The 17,020-nt window shown below is 45.7% G+C and overlaps 1 protein-coding gene across 1 annotated transcript; it reads right to left on the reverse strand.

Moving 5' to 3' along the window:
• Positions 1-317: 317 nt before the first annotated feature.
• Positions 318-15,519, reverse strand: Sypl2 (synaptophysin like 2). The gene is made up of 6 exons (XM_042676102.1): positions 15,224-15,519; positions 14,944-15,018; positions 6,079-6,203; positions 4,188-4,389; positions 3,020-3,211; positions 318-472 (listed from the first exon to the last, which is right to left on the reverse strand). Exons 1-6 carry the CDS (start codon positions 15,275-15,277, stop codon positions 326-328), a joined length of 795 nt encoding a protein of 264 aa, XP_042532036.1. The 5' UTR covers positions 15,278-15,519; the 3' UTR covers positions 318-325.
• Between the last annotated feature and the right edge of the window lie 1,501 nt (positions 15,520-17,020).

Here is a 17,020-nt window from a genome sequence, read left to right on the forward strand (position 1 = left end):
GTGTCTTTCCCCTAGTCCTGGCTTGCAACCTAGGCTGGTTCCCAGAGGCTAGAAAGATACAGGTAAGACTCCAATAACATGTCTGGTTTTGGCTTTAGACAAGAAGCACTGAACTCTTGTCTTCAGGGGTTCTAGCAGGAAGAGGACAGGAAGCCAGTGGTAGGGGCGCCCAGGTTTCTGACAGCAAATGGCTGTCCATTCGTCATCTCAAAGATCAAAGCCCAGAATGATGGGGAAAGGGAGTTGGAAGAGAAGAGGGAGGTCCTGGAAGCCGGAGGTGTTGAAGAGGTGCTGTCCATTCCGGGAATAGCCAGGTGGGGGCTGATTACTGCTTCTCCACTGCTCCCTGCTCAGCTGTGCTCTCCTGGCTGGTGCCCTGGCCCTGGTCCTGGCCCTGTCCATGCCATGGGGTCTCCTTGAACACAAACCAACAGTTCCCAGCCCACAGGAAGAAGTTGATAAAGCCGAAGAGCTGTAAAGGACATCAGAGGAGTTTGTTAGAATAGTTAAAAGAAGGACCATATGAGAATAGGTAGTGGGGAGAGGCACAGAAAGACAATGAAGGGGGGAGTCGTGACAGAGTCAGAGACAGAGACAGAGAGACAGAGACAGAGGTGGAGGCAGAGAGACAGAGAACTGGATATAGAAGCAGAGTTCAAGGCAACCACTCATTAAGGGATTCCTTGGCAAGAATGTCTGTGTCCACAGCATGTACCCAAGATGGAGCTTGTCACTAGCTAAATCTGGTTCCTAGAGTAATTTTATTATGCAAACCAGAATGTGGAGCTAAGAGTCTTAGGGCACAGCACATGTATGACTTGCTAGGATCACCTTCTGTGGGGGTGGGTGTGGCTGGAGCTGTCCAAGGTACTCCTCCAATACCAGGGACTCAATCAGGTCTTTGGTTGGTTTTTCTTCTTGTTGTTGTCACTTTTGAGTCAAGGTCTCATTATAAAGCCCAGACTAGCCTAAAACTTGCTATCCCCCTGCTCCAGCCTCCTGATAGCTAAGAGTACAAGTGTGTGTCTAGTTCCATTCAAATATTTATTTAAAATGTTTTAAGCCAAGCACTGGTGACTCATGCCTGTAATTCTAGCTACTCAGGAGCCTGAGATGTGAAGATCAAGGTTCAAAGCTAACCTGGGCAGATAAATCTGAGAGACTCTTATCTATAATTAGCCAGCCCGCCCCAAAAGGACAGAAAGAAAGGAAAGGAAGAAAGGAAGAAAGGAAGGAAGGAAGGAAGGAAAGAAGGAAGGAAGAAAGAAAGAAAGGAAGGAAGGAAGGAAGAAAGGAAGGAAGAGAAAAGAAAAAGGGAAAGGAAAAGGAAAACAAAAAAATCTCTAACAACAATTAAACAAAATCAGAAATAGAAGTGTGTCTGAAGTGGTGAGCTGGCTCAAGAGTGTCAGCATTAGCCAAGAGCTGGTGGCTTATGACTGTCATCCTAACTATTCAGGAGGCTGAGATCCAAGGATCACAGTTCAAAGCCAGCCACAGCAGGAAAATCTGTGAGACTCTTTCTCCAATTAACCACCAGAAAATCAGAAGTAGCACTGTGGCTCAAAGTGGTCCAGCCCTCGGCTTGAGCAAAAGAACTCAGAGACAGTGCTCAGACCTTGAGTTCAAGCCCCATGACTGAGGAAAAAAAGTCAGCTCTGAACAAAACAGCTAAGGGTAAGTGTGAGCTGTGAGTTCAAGGCCTACTACTTGCACAAAAATTAATTAATTAAAAATCAAACAGGTTTTAAACCATTAGGTTTTAACTACTTAGATTTTAAAATCTGAGTAGTTAGATGGAAGAGTGCTGATGTTGCCATGAATGTTGAAATGCATTTAAAAATGGATTGGTTAACCAGGCACGGTAGTGCACATCTATAATTTCAGCACTTGGGAGGCTGTGCCAGGAGGACTGTGAGTTCTAGCTTAGCCTGGGCTATGTATTGAGATCCTGTCTGAAAAGAAAAATGAAGAAGAAAATGAAAAATGAAAAATAATAGATGAGGAGAGGTAGATAAATGAATAGATATATAATAAGGCACATGCAATGAAATGTTAAAATTCTTCCTACTTTGCAGTTTATGTGAAAAAAAATCATGAAGAATATGGAAGGAGCCAGGCCCTGGTGGCTCATGCCTGTAATCCTAGCTACTCAGGAAACTGAGATCTTAGGATTCTGGTCCTAAGCCAGGCAGGACAGAAAGTCTATGAAACTTTTATCTCCAATTAATCAGCAAAAAAAAAAAAAAAAAAAAAAACCAGAAAGTGGAGCTGTGGCTCAAGTGGCAGAGTTCCAGCCTTCAGCAAAAAAAAGCTAAGGGATGGCATCCAGACCCTTAGTTCAAACCTTAGTACTGGAACAACAGTAACAACAAAATGTGGTGAGAAACCTATGATCAGGATTCTAGTAAGTTCCAGAAGACTCCTTGATGTACCAGCCTTTGATTTTAGTTGTATCCATCTTTGGGTGATCCAAGACATTTTGAGTGCATCTGAGATGGCTGAGATGACAGGGCAGACTTAAGAAGCTCAAAGCCTCAGGTATTCACCAGGTGATATGTCCATATTTCAACATCCTAACAATGGGGATGGCTGGATACATGCCTACCAGTGGGACCAACCTCTGTCCCAAAGCCTCTTTCCAGTGTGGGAGGCTAAGTGTCAAGGAGTCCCTTCTCATTCACTCTGGGTTTGACTCCCAGCTCAGCCCAGCCATAGCCCCAAACTCCTCTTCCACATGGTCACTTGTGCCCTGACACAAGTTTGGTCAACAGGAAGAAAAGGTAGGAGTCAGCTGCCAGGCCAAGGTTTCAGAGTGGGGGGGGGGGGCGGGGAGGACATGGGACTTGCTCCCTCATCTCAACATGTCTTCTCAGGCCAGCCGTAGGTAACAGGGAGTGCTAGCTCTAGTTCAGGGGACACCGTCTCTGTTCCTCCTGGGATTAGGTATCTAGGAATGGTCTGGATATCTGAGAGAGTATGTTTCCCCCCAGACCTCTCCAGTGATCACAAATCTCACCACAGAGATGTTGGCCAGGCCCATAGAGGGTGTGGCTCCCGCACTGCACACTGCTTCCTCTCCATGACACACAGACATGGCTGCAGTTAGGCTGGATGGCCGTGTGGCGCCTTTGACATCAGTCAGGCCTTTGCCCCAGGCAGCTGCAGCTACCAGCCAGAAGAAGGTGAAGGAGACAGTCACACAGAAGTCCTGGGAGGAGCAGAGGGACAGGAAATACATTCAGAAGGGCCCCACAATTCCAATTCATTTCCCTCTTGCTCTGATACATCAGAATCCTGGAGTCCCGAGATAGCTCCTTTTTCCCATCCTATCTGACACCTAAAGCCTCAGAGTGCCCGGATGCTTTTGATCACTGCTCACTGCCACCAAGGAAATGCTACCTCCTATCCCTCCTCGCCCAACTAAGGTCAGGCATCAAGACCTAGGAGACCTAGGAGACCAGTGGCTCATGCCTGTAATCTCAGGAGGCTGAGATCTGAGGATTGAGGTTCAAAGCCAGTCTGTGCAAAAAGTCTGTGAGACTCTTATCTCCATTTAACTACCAAAAAGCCAGAAGTGGAGCTGTGTGGCTCAAGTAGTAGAGTAGCCTTGAGCACAAAAGCTCAGGCCTTGAATTCAAGCCCCAGGAACACCCCCCCCCACACACACACACAAAACAAACAAAAACCCTAGGAGATCTAAACACCAGCTTCCTCTCTGTGGTTGCTCAACTATCAGTAGAGGCAAAAGCCGACTCAAGATAGTCAAGTTCTTAAAGCAAAGCTTCCACCTTGCATGCCTGGGAAAGGTAAATGAAATAATACTAATAATGGCTAACTGTCATTGGGGCTGACAATATACCAGGTTCTTTGAATATATATTCATTTTATCTACCACTGCACACAGTGAGGCAGATATTAATCCATCCCCATTTTATAGCTAAGGAAACTGAGGGGTTGAGTAGAGAGGATGAGGAACTTTGTCTGATTGAGAAGCTTGTCTGCTTCTGCTATTTGTGGCTCCTGGGGGAGTTGTGGGAGGTTGGGGGTGGCAGCAATTCCACATACAGGTGTTAGGGACGCACGAAAGCCACTATGTTCGTTCTCCCCACCAGCTCTGACCTCAGCCTCCTAACAAATGTACCCTTTATTCCTTGGCCCTACTCCTCTGGGCTGTGTTTACTTACCACCAGTGGGAAGCGCTTGTTCTCTGTATAGAGCTTGTGAAATCGCAGGTAGAGGACCAGAGCAGCCATCGTATAGAAGAAAGAAAAGATGCCAAGAGTCACAAAGAACTCAGCAGGGGCAGAGAAGTCCCCCATGAGGTGCATGGTCTTCGATGTGGAGTCATCGTCGCAGAGAGGCATCTCATACTGGACCCGATGCAACCTGCAGGTGGCAAAGGAGGCCATCCTGAGCGAGGGCAAGCCTCTCTCTCCCCACCCCAGGGGTGGTCCCCTGCTAGTGGTCCTTGACATAAAGCCAAGAAAGGGATTGTGTAAGGAGAGAAGCAGCACTTCTGCAGGGAACCTGGCAGTCAAGAGGAGAACTTCCCCAAAATTCCATTCCTACCTCTCTCTCAGCCACCACCCCACAACCACCATTCACCTGCCTAGGCATGGTCCTCATGGAAGTCAAATCTCCAGAGCCCTTATTTCTGGTAGCCAAACCACTAAACAAATCAACTGATTCTGCCCCTGGCAAAGTACAGGTCCCAGTTAAGCAGTAGCCAAATTAAGGTTTGATTCATCCATTCTCAAGACTTGGGCTTTATGTAGGCCTTTCAATGAAGAGAAAAGCATAGCCTGTTTTATATATGTATATATATATATATATATATGTGTATATATATATATAATGTATATATATGTGTATATATATATGTATGTTTGTTGTGCATATATGTATATACACATATGTATATATGTGTATGTATGTGTATATACATATATATATATATATATATATATATATACACACACACACAAGAGGCATCTAATTTTATTTGGGAGTTGCTACTAGATATTTCTGAAGAAGCTGATACTAAACATTTCTGAAAAGATAAACTATGTCTCTCTCCCCTCCCTTTCCCTTCCTTCTCCCTCCTTCTCCCCACCCCCCCGCCCTCTCCCCAGCAGTACTGGGGCTTCAACTCAGGGCCTCAAGCTGTCCCTTAGCTTTTTCACTCAAGGCTGGTGCTCTACCACTTCATCCATACTTCCATTTCTGGCTTTCTGCTGGTTAAGTGGAGATAAAAAAATCTGCTGGGGTTGGGAAGGTGGCTCAGTGGTAGAGCGCTTGCCTTGCATGCATGAGGCCCTGGGTTCGATTCCTCAGCACCACATAGGCAAAAAGAAAAAAAGCCAGAAGTGGCGCTGTGGCTCAAGTGGTAGAATGCTAGCCTTGAGCTGAAGAGCTGAGGGACAGCGCCCAGGCCCAGAGTTCAGGCCCCATGACCGGACCCAAAAACAAAATTAAAAAAAAAACTCTTATATTTGTCTGCGTGGGCTGACTTTGAGCCTTGATCCTCAGATCTCAGCCTCCTGAATAGCTAGGATTATAGGCATGAGGCACTAGCACCTAGCTTCTAGCTTCTCCATTCTCTTCTGAATACTCCCCCCGCCCTCCATGCCAAGCTCCCAAATGCCTTTCTTCTATTTCTGGTCCAGGTATGTCTCTTTGTATTCTGGTGGTACCAGGTGGACATCTTACATCAAGTTTGTTAAGAATATAAGAACTGCAAACTTCCTTACTTCAAAGCAGAGGGGAGACTGTTGAGGGTCAGAGAGAGCTTCCCAACATGCCCAGACTTCTATCAGCCTCCAGCCCAATGCCTGGATTCTGTTTGTCTGGACTGTTATGACCTTGATAGGTTGACCTTAGGGTAAAACATCATAACAGTGATCTTTCTGTGTTTTCCCTTATATTTTTCTCTGATTATTATGTCTGAAGGGCAGAAAGAACCCAAGTTTGATTATCCTATTTGAATCTTTAGATTTCAGGAAGTAGAAGAGACCAAGCAGGTCCTGCTAATCTAGTGAGAGATGCGGTGCCAGGAATGAACCAATCCCTGCTCACCTGAAGGGATAGCCGAACAAAACAATGATGGAGCTCACATCCTTGGCTTCGTTGTTGCAGCGAACTGTCGCTCCTGTCTCCCCGCTGTAGGAGCCGCAGGACCCGAAGGCGAAAATAGCAAAGAGCTGAGAGAAAGTGAAGCCCCTTTGAGAGTTGGAAGACCTCACCTGGCCAAGGTAAAGAACCAGTCCCTGACTCCAGCAGGTACTGAGGAGTGAACAAAGCAAGGAGTGAAGATTCCCTTTAATCATGCCCCTCCTGGGCAGGGAGCCATGGTTGCCGTTCATCTCTCAGCTCAGGGGGTTGTGTTTATTGCCCAAGATGTTGGAACAAATAACCAAATGAAGAGGAAAAGGAGGAGAGAACATATAGATGATTTTCCCATTGGCATGACATTGAGTACCATTGGTAGCCTAACAAATACAAAACCTCTGTAATTTGGGCTTTGGAAAGGGTCTTTCTCAAAGCTAGACTTAATTTTTCCTCTCTAAGAGAAAAGCACCATCAGAATAAGATTTCCCTTCACAAACCCAGATCAGGAATGCCCACAATGCCTTTTATCTCTCTTCTGAACTAGTCTTAGAACCGTGTGTGTGTGTGTGTGTGTGTGTGTGTGTGTGTGTGTGTGTGTGTGTGTACTGGGGCTTGAACTCAGAGCCTAAGTTCTGTTCCTTGTTTTTTTCACTCAAGGCTGGGGCTCCAACACTTGAGCAATAGCTCTACTTCCAGATTTTTGCTGGTTAATTGGAGATAAGCGTCTTATGGACTTTACTGCTCAGGCTGCCTTTGAATCTCAATCCTTAGATCTCAGCCTCTTGTGTAGCTATGACTACAGGTGGGAGCCACCAGCACTTGGGCCAGTCTTGGAATCTTGTCCTCACCCTGTTCCTGACTTTGAATGGTTTCCTGCCTCATTGGAGATACAGTATGGTTGGAGGGAATCTTCCTCCGAGCTTTCCCATGGTATGGTCAGCCTATCTTCCCTGAAAGCACATTTTCTTCCAGCAACAGTGTTGGCTGGGCCAGTGCTGACAGTCCTGGCTCAAGCCCAGGAAAATGTACCCTCCACTTGCTTTATCAGCCTCTACTATTTCCCCACTGATATTCCTCTTTGTAACCTACTTGTGCTGCCATTTCTCATTGTGAGGAAGTTAGGAGGTGTTTCAGACCACTTGAATGGCTTTCTTCTGTGACTTTCATCGCGTTTGACTGCAGCTTCAGCCCTAAGTTTCATCTCTCCTGTGATTCTCAGATATCTTCATGGGCAATGTATTTTGGTAGAGAAGGAGGAGAAAAAATGGAATCTTATTCTTTTACATGTGTGTGCTCAGTCCCAGTTTCTTGTGTACTTCCCTTTGGCCTGTATCAAGTATAGAGCTTATTCTGTTTTCTGTAAGCTTGTTTGTTTTCTGTATGTTTATTTGTGACTCAATAGAAGACAACTAATCTATACTGAAATCTTGTATTCAGAAGCTAGAATGGAGTTGTGCATTATTTTGATAATGCTTGTTCGTGTTTTGAAGTGAAGAGATCTGAATGAAGACTCTAGAAATCTGGCTTCTAGTCCTGGCCCTATACCAGTTAGTCAAAAGACAGTACTCTCTGAGTCTTCGCTTCCATGTATGTAAAATGAGGGGCATGGAGATCATCTAGTGGCTTTTTCCAGCTCTGGAATTCTCTCACCCTCTGAAGTTAACACTATCAGCCTGCTCTTGGCTGGACTTGTCAACAGCTGTGCTCTGCCCCTGGGTGGTATCTGGTGCCAATGCTCTGCCTTGTGTGGCCTGGCCTGGCTCTCTGGTAGAGTCATTGACTTCTCTCTAAAGGTCATAATGTACACCTCTGTTTTCAGGAAGTTTGTTCCAGACAAACGAGAATTGTCTCCCTTAGTAAAGTCACCAATGGAAGAATGCCTTAGTAGACAGCCTCCATCACTGAATTAAACCATGTGGGCTGCAGTAGAGTCCTTTATTCTCACCTTCCTGACAGAGCCTGAGAAAAGTACTGGAAGCCTCTACATCCTTACCCTTCCTATACTCAAAGCTGACTTCTAGGCACAACAATGGAACTGGTTTTTCTTTAGAGAAATTTTCTTATCCTTTGTTGTCTCTGTGGGTCTCTGATTTCCCCTAGGGGTTTCTTTTTCCTCTTTGTTTCTGATGCTCAGAACTGGACACAATGGCGGGTGGTGGGGGCATCACATTGCAGAAAGGATGGAAAGTGGGATGATGTATTTTTACTCATTGGCAGTTAGTGAGTAGCTCCTTACAATTTCCTAGGAGGATATGTAGGAATTCCTCATTTAGAGCAGTGAATGGTTAGTTATGAAGCTGTCTCTTCACCAGCCTTCACTTACAGACACTGTTGAACATTTTCATAAACATGACTTTCCCTCCTTCCTTCCTTCCTTCCTTCTTCCCTTCCTTCTTCCTTCCCTTCCTTCCTTCCTTGCTTCAAACATCAGTCCTCAGATCTCAGTCTTAGAAGCTAGGATTACAGGTGTGAGCCACTGATGTTCAGCTAAGATGACATTTCTTGTACTGTTTTAGGCACTACTTCTTAGCAGTGAAGAAATCTGTCCTCGTGGAGCTCATGCTTTACTGTTGAAAACAGTAGCCAATTGTAACTATTTAAATTAATGAAAGTAAAGTGAAACTTAAAATTCAGCTATTTGGCCATACTAGCCACATCTCAAGTATTCAATAGGAGGTACTAGGTCTCGTTCATCTTCACATCTCTAGCTACCAAGGTACGAGATATATGCCCAATAAATAAGTGTTAAATGGCTAGGATGTACTCTATTCATCAGCACAGATGATAGGACTTTTCCATCATGAATGAGATTTCTGCTTTTTCTAAATGCTGACTTTGAGGCTCTAAGAATTCTGAACGTTGTTCTTTGATTTTTCAGTGGCAAAATAAATCCATTGTAACTTTATTGTTAACTCTAGGCTATTCTGATTCTTTGGAAGGTAGGAATCTCTAATCCATGATGAATGTTTTCTACTTACAAAATCTATGTTTGTCTATTTTTCTTATTATGCTGGAGATTGAACCTGAGCTCTTAAGCATGCTAAGGAAATGCTCTCCCATTGAACAATGTCCCTACCCTCAAACACCCATTTAAATCCAATCACCAGTCAGATGGTACCAGATAACAGAAAGTTTGATACATAAGTTGATAATGAGAAAGACAGAAAAAACTCACAGATTCACTGAACAGCAAAACTAAAGGATCTCAGCGATTATCAGGCCCAATGGTCTCATTTCAAAGAGGTGGAAACAGAAGTCCTAGAAGATTGACTTTCTCAAAGTCACATTTAGCTAATGTAAGAGCCAAATTCCCACCTCCTGATTCTCTGTCCAGGGAGCTTTCTGCTTCATTCATTCATTCAACACTGATTGAGCATGCCCCTTGTACAGTACCCAGATGTAGAGATAGGGAGATGAATGAGACCTGGTTCCTGTTGTCGAGGATCATATCAAAAACGAAGTGTCATCAGTGGCTCATACCTGCAATCCTAGCTACCCAGGAAACTAAGATCTGGAGGGTTGTAGTTTGAGGCCATCCTAGACAGAATTTTTTGCTAGACTACATCATCTAAAAGCAGAGCTGGAGGTGTGGTTCAAGTGGTAGTTTCTTAGCCTAGCAAGTACAAGTCCTTGAGTTCAAAGCTCAGTAACTGTGGGAAAAAAAGAAGTTTTATGATAAAAATAACAAGCAAAAGGAACTTAAAAAAACACCTCTTTAATAACCACAAGTTATTAGGACTAAAGGAGAGATCTATACGGTGCTCAGTGAAGACTACAATGAAGGGAGTTGGATCTGTGCCCTGGGCTGCAAGTGCCAAGAGACACACTCAGACTCAGGTCGTCCATAGCTCCCAACCCTTCACTCTTTCTACCCCACATTTCTTTCCTTCTCTAGTATGAATAGGCAGAGGAGAAAACCACCCCTATCACTATGGCCAAGGCTCTGAGACAAACACAGTGGTCATAAACAACAGTCAAAAATGGAGACCCAGAAATTACCCCAGAAATTCAGGTGTCAATTTTCTTTCCATGCCTTGCTGAAAACAGTGATGATCCCACTCTATTCTCTACCTCCATCTTTTCCCCACTCTGTACTGCTTTACCAAGGTGTCAGAAAGATGTCAGATGAAGGATGAAGCTCCATTTTGGTGCTGACTTGCTGGCTGGTGATAATACTGTCAATCTGGAGAATTCCACCATGGTCAGTTAATGCAGGGCACAGGAAGATAAGTTTGTTTCTGAGATCCTCTCCATACCATTTTTTCAGAGTTTATTTTATATTATTGTTTTTGCCCAGTCCTGGGGCTTGAGCTCTGGGCCTGGGCACTGTCCTTGAGCTTTTGTGCTCAATTCTAGTGCTCTACCACTTGAGCCACAGCTCCACTTCCAAGTTTTTGTGATTAATTGGAGATAGAAGTCTCATGGACTTTTTGGTGCTGGCTCTGGTAAACTTAAGGTCTGGGCACTGTCCCTTAGCTTTTTTTTTTTTAATCAAGGCTAGTGCTTTATCACTTGAGCCCACCTTCACTTCCAGCTTTTTGGGAGTTAATTAGAAATAAGAGTCTCACAGATTTTTCTACCCAAGCTGGTTTTGAACCTTAGATCCTCAGATCCTCAGATCTCAGCCTCCTGAGTAGCTAGGATTACAGGTGTGAAGCACTGACATTTGACCGTCTTACCAATTTTGAAGACTATGATGTTGGCCTTTCAAATTCATCATACTGAAATAACTCCTTTTCATTACATAGAACATGGAGTCAAATCAATTACTTTAGAATCCCAGAGATGGAAGAATCATCAGGAAGGCTCAATTAGGTAAAGGTAATATGATTTACTTATAAGGAAATGGGATTAGTGACTGAGTCACTCAGAGATTATTTGTCCCTTACCATCAAATTGAAAATTTGGACTGGTACTTGAATAATCTCACTAAAGGTCAAATCTAGCTGGATAGTCTGTATAAGGGAGAAAGTTAGGGCAAAGCGGAAGTTTGGAGATAGAAGGAAAAGGAACCAACACAGTAGTCCTGGGAAATGTTCTATGCGTTACAGATGTGACCTAGAGTCCATCCTGTAAGTCCATAGGCAGTTCTTAATTCTCAGGTCCAAGTAAGGAACTGAGGTTCATAAACATTTCATCACTTACCCACTATCCTAGGGCTCAAACTCAGAGGAGACTGAATTTAAACCCAAACCCATCTGACCCCAAAGTCTGCTCTCTTAAGTTATAAAAGAAAAAACTTCTCTGCATACATCTGTAGTCCCAATACTTTGGAGGCTAAGGCAGTTGAATTGTGAGTTTAAGTCCCAAGTTCCAGGCTATTCTTGATCTTATCTAAAATTTCCAACCAAGCAAGCCCCCTAGTTCTCCAATAATTAGTTTATATACCTAAGATAGATTCCAGAACCAGGATTGAGGTAATACTAGTTGTTTTCTTTTAAAAGAAAAGCCTTACTATATGGCCTTGAACTTGTGTTATAGCTCCCCAAATGCTGTGATTGTAGGCCTGGGCCACCAAGACCAGCTTAATTTGTCTTTTAAAAAACTATTATTTCGGGCTGTCAATGTGACTTAGTGGCAGAGTGCTTGTCTAGCATGCATGAAGCCCTGGATTAGATTCCTCAGTACCACATACACAGAAAAAGCTGGAAGTGGCACTGTAGTTCAAGTGGTAGAGCACTAGCCTTGAGCACAAAGAAGCTCAGGGATAGTGCCCGGACCCTGAGTTCAAGCCCCAGGACTGGCAAAATAAAAATAATAACAATAATAGTAAATAAAAATTATTGTTTTTAGAGCACTAGAGTTTAAAATTAGTGTCTCACACTTGTTAGGTAGGGATGACCACTTGAGCCATGCCTCTGGCTCTTTTGCTCTAGTAATTTTTCAGGTAGGGTGTCAAGTTTTTCCCCAGGACAGCCTAGGCCATGATCCTCCTATTTATGACTGGGATAACAGTTATGCAGTGCTCTTCCTATTTTATTGGTAAAGATGAGATCTCACTAACTTTTTGTTCAGGTTGGCTTTGAACATCAATCTTCTCAAACTCCTCCTCCCAAGTAGCTGGGATTACAAGTATGTGTCAGCATGCCTGGCCTTCATTTCTGACTCTTAAAGATACACTAAGCTAAACTCCTCCTGATCAAAAGAATTACATCACTTTCTTCTTGCAAGGATTCCTGTAAGACCTTAGCCTTTTGGTAATAATGGCAAACCAAGTTTTCAATGACCATTCCATAACTACAAGATTGTGATTTTTGTTTTTCTTCTTCTAATCAGAAACATCTGATCTCTCCATGAAGACAAACAACAAATTAAGAGAGATTTTCACTGACATTTCTACATTTCTTCTAGGTTCTACAATTTTGTTTTATATTTTGTGATCTTAGGGTCCAGATGCAGTCCCTTGACTTTTTTGTTTAATGCTAGTGTCCTACTACTTGAGCCACAGCTCCATTTCTGACTTTTTGGTGATTAATTGGAGACAAGAGTCTCTTCAATTCTCAGCTTCCTGAGTAGCTAGGATTACAGGCATAAGCCACTGAAGCCTGGCTACCTTTGTACTCTTGTAGTAGCCCATTTGCAAAAATTAAAAGCAAATGAAACTTATGTCCTCAATTCAGTCTATCTGGGATGGCATTAAAACCAAGTAATGTCTCCTTATGATGCTACCCTGTCAGTGAAAGCCAGTTCAATATCTAAAGCCAGACTTTAGGATTTAGCAGTATGAGAGAAATAGGTCTCTGTTTTGTGAAAGTGTTTGCTGTGAAGCTAAAGATCATAAAAAATCAAGTAGGTCTTTATTCTTAGGGCCTCTCCTGGTCCTGGGAGAAGACTGGACCATTTCCCTAGGACATGCTCAGTGCAGCTTTTGCAGAAATGTTGTGTGTACTGAGTGGGTGGATAAGAGGATTGATGAAGGAAGCTTTAAGGAATTCCCCAGAAAAGATTGCTTTCTTCATCTTTGCCAGTCTTCCTCAAGTTTCTGTTAGATCCATTTGTTGATTTTAAAGATAAAATTAAACCCTTACACTTCTGCCTCATAATTGCTCTCCTACTTCTGAATACCAGTCACTCAGAGCCTTCTTGTCATTTTGATATGGTCTCCTCTGGCACTCATGTGGTGGGAAAGAGCAGGGAAGTGGTAGGAGGTGAAAAGGCTTCATCAGCAATTGGTGCCACTATTCTTGAGCCAGCAGGGACAGAGGAAAGTCCCCATCAGGCTACAAAGTTTACACTTGAGAGCTAACTAGACTGGTGTATATCCTCAATCAGGATATCACATATTGATAGATAATACCAAATGCACCATTGGTCCTGAATTTCAGGTTTGATGATTCTCATCCAAACCATGATTTAGGATTTGGTGAAACAATGGCCTTAATTTTGAATTCAATCCTCCTAAGTATTAATTTAATTTATTCCATTGTCACATTCTGTGCTAAGAGCACATTAAGTTATTTACCTACTATTTGGTATGTATATTGTCTTATTTAAATTTTCTTCTGCGGTAGCATGATAAATACCTCACACACACACACACACACACACACACACACACACACACACACACACACACGTCTTTATGATTGGCTGCACCTGTTCACATTCCTGATTTATACCCAGGAGCCCTTGCTTGGTCTCTGGAAAGAAGAGAGGGCTTACCAGTGTTTTAAAGTATCTGTGAAGCAATGAGATGGTATTTCCACTAGACCAAAATAGGGGAAACTGAGGATCTAGGCAAATGAGTTTTTCAAGGTCACAGAGTAAATTTAATGTCGGGCCATGTTCTATCTAACATGCTAACCTATTTAGAACCTATTTAGGACCTACCAATGGTCAGGTCCACATTTGACTAATGTAGAAGTGAAGTGACTTGCTCAAGGTCACATAGTTGAAAAAAGCAGGTCCAGGTCTGCAACCCAAGGCTCCTGCTTTCCAGGTAGTGTTCTTATTCCACATGGTACATGTTAGCCATAATGATCATATGATCACGAGAGTGTGTGTGTGTGTGTGTGTGTGTGTGTGTGTGTGTGCGCGCGCGCGTGCGCGCGCACGCCAGTTCTGAGTCTTGAACTCAGGAGGTCCTTTTTAAAAAATTATTATTAATTAAGAGATAAGAGCCAGGCTGGCTTTAACTTCCATCCTCAGATCTCAGCTTCCTGAGTAGCTGGGATTACGGGCCACTGGTGAGTGGCTTCATACTGTGATTTTTGTCGTCTTAATTTTCTTCTTTTTAGTCAATTTTAGGACCAGTAAGCCTCAGTCATTCATTCATTCAGCCACTTCCCCATTCAGTTTCAGGAACCTGGATTACTCCAGTGGACCCCCTCTTTACATCCTCCAAGCCTGTCCCTTGACTTAACTCCCAGGATTATCCAGGTCCTTATGAATTTGGAGCAGGGTGGTTTATATAGCCCGCCTCTTCCCTCCTTTGCCCTCTGTGGTTTCCCTTGCAGTGCAGAGTGGACCTTATCCCCCTCATCTTCCTCCCCCCTCCTGCCACCGAGGAGTGGTATGTGCAGGATCAGAGTTCTGGAAAGGTTATACCCGGGTCCTCTCGCCCGAGTGAAATGTGAGCGCTCTGGGCAAAGGCTCCTTGCACATAGAAGGACCGAATCTGGGGCTCCGCATGCCTCGCTCCTCACCCTCTGGCCGCTGAGGGCTGGGGAAGCCGTCCAGTCCGCCCCTCCCCCACCCACCTGTCGCCGCCCCCCACCCCGCGGCGGTGACCGGGCCGCAGCTCCTCCCCAGCCCCCACCCGCGCCACATTGCTTGGGGTCAGCGTCACAGTCCAGGCTCCCGAAATAGCCCGGGACTGGGATAGAGACTTACCCACTGGAGAACTTTGATGAAGCCCAGCGGCTCCTCCAGCCGTCGCCAGCGCAGCCCCACGAGCAGGCGGTCCACCTGCGGAGACAGAGCCAGCGGGCAGCCAAGGCCAAAGCCACCCCCCCCCCCGGGGAGGAACGCGCGCCCCCCCCCCGCTTCCCACTCCCATCGGAGCGGGAGGGGGGGTCGCAGTCAGAGTCAGGGCCAACATCTAGGTGGCCAGAGGGGGCGGGAAGAGAGGGGGGAGGGTAGGGGAGAGCACCCCAGGGTGCGTGGGGCGTACCTGCTGGCGCGGCGACTTGTCCGCGGCGCGTCCGGAGCTCTCCGTCGAGGACATGCTGGTACAGCGGGGCCGGGGCGCAGCGCCGGAGCTCGGCTCCCTGGTCCGGGGGCTGCGGGGACCGCGCTGGAGCTGGGGGCTGCGGGCTCGAGGCCGTCGGCGAGCCGCGATCCAGGCTGGCGGGGTGGGTCTCGGTGGCGCCGCTCGTCCGGATCACGCTCGCGCCCAGGGACCGTGGCCACCGCTCTGGCCCGCCGGCTGCAGAAAGCCCTCGGGTCCGATTCAAACTTCTGTCAAACTCACTGGCGATCTGGGCAGCCGGGTCACGTGGCGCGCGTTGGGGAACCCAGGACCCGCCCCCTCTCCCCCCCTTTCTTTCTTTCTTTCTTTTTTTTTCTTCTTCTTCTGCTTGCAGGGAGCCTTAAAGGGACCTGTGGCTTCTGCGGACGGCGCCGCTCCGGGACAGTTCAGGTTCTTTGCCAGAAGCCTCCTGGGTCTGCGCCGAAGCAGCCCAGACTCCCAGTGCCAAGATCGGGAAGCCCCAGCCTGGCGCGCTGGGACCCGCGGGCTCGTGTGTGTGTGTGTGTGTGTGTGTGTGTGTGTGTGTGTGTGTGTTCGCCCTCATCCTCCCTAAACATAAGAGCCAGAACGGACAGGCTTCGCTACCGCTAGCATCAGCGCAGACACGCAGTCTCCTTTAAAGCAGTGAGAACTCCTTGGTGCGTGGTGCTCAGGTGGTTGTGTTTTGGGTTTCCGGGGTGGGAGTGGGGGCGGCACACGGAGGGAGCAAACCATTTGCTCGCGCGTGGACCCCGCCAGCGGGCGCGGAGACGGCGAGAACCCGCCGGCTGACCCGCCGGCGCCCGCTCGCAGCCGCCGGGTTCCTGGGCGTCCCTCGGCGTCGGTCCTGGAGTCTGCTCCCCGCGCTTCAGAACCCAGGGCTTTCTGAAGGAATATTTGGCTTCTGTGTGCAACATTCCTTCTCGCATTGAGCAAGCGCCTTGCCCAAGGTTGGGTGGGGCGGACCAGGCTGGGTTCGTCAAACCTAAGTGGATTCCCGGGCAAATAGCGCTGAGCAAGAAATAACTGCGTGCCCGGTCCTTTATAAATTTATAAATTGTTCTGCCGTCTGACATTACTGTTCTGTGGAATAAGAAGAAGACTTATTTCTGTCCCGTTGACTTCATAAGGCTATTCCGAGGATTAAATTGCAGGTTGTATTGTATATTTGAGCCCCAAACAAATATAAAATCATAGGTCTAACCAAGATGTGGAATAATACAGAAAATAAAAGCACAACCAGTACATCAGAATAACGAAGCCAAAATTCACAGACCCACTGACAAGCCTTGTTAAACGTTAACAGATTCTCCTTTTGCCTCAAATCGTGTGTGTGTGTCAGAGAGAGAGAGAGAGAGAAAGAGAGAGAGAAAGTGTGTTCTGGGGCTTGAACTCAGAGCCTGGGTGCTGACTCTTAGCTTTTTCACTCAAAGTTAGTAATCTATTTGAGCCACAAACTCCACTTTTGGCTTGGTGGTTAACTGGAAGAGTCCCATAGACTTTCATGCCCAGGCTGGCTTCAAACTTTTATATTCACATCTCACGCTTCTGCATAGCGGGATTATAGGCATGAGCCACCAGCATTTGGCTCTCATTTTTAAAACAAATAAAAACTGCATGTAATATGAAGCCCTATATATACCCTCATGTTTTGCCCTGTTCAGTCCTTCCTACCCAGAAATAATCAGTATTCTATCTTGAATTTATCAGCTTCGTGAGTATTTTAATACTTTCTGTGTA

Source organism: Dipodomys spectabilis, unplaced genomic scaffold (genome assembly GCF_019054845.1).
Source record: "Dipodomys spectabilis isolate Male_0828 unplaced genomic scaffold, ASM1905484v1 ptg000002l, whole genome shotgun sequence".
Taxonomy (NCBI): Eukaryota; Metazoa; Chordata; class Mammalia; order Rodentia; family Heteromyidae; genus Dipodomys; species Dipodomys spectabilis.

Coding starts and splice junctions, on each gene's coding strand:
- Sypl2 (XM_042676102.1), bottom strand. CDS start 15,277: ATGTCCTCGACGGAGAGCTCCGGACGCGCCGCGGACAAGTCGCCGCGC. Junction 3,212..4,187: donor ACAAGCGCTTCCCACTGGTG/GTAAGTAAACAC, acceptor TGCTCCTCCCAG/GACTTCTGTGTGACTGTCTC. Junction 473..3,019: donor GCCTGGCCAACATCTCTGTG/GTGAGATTTGTG, acceptor TGTCCTTTACAG/CTCTTCGGCTTTATCAACTT.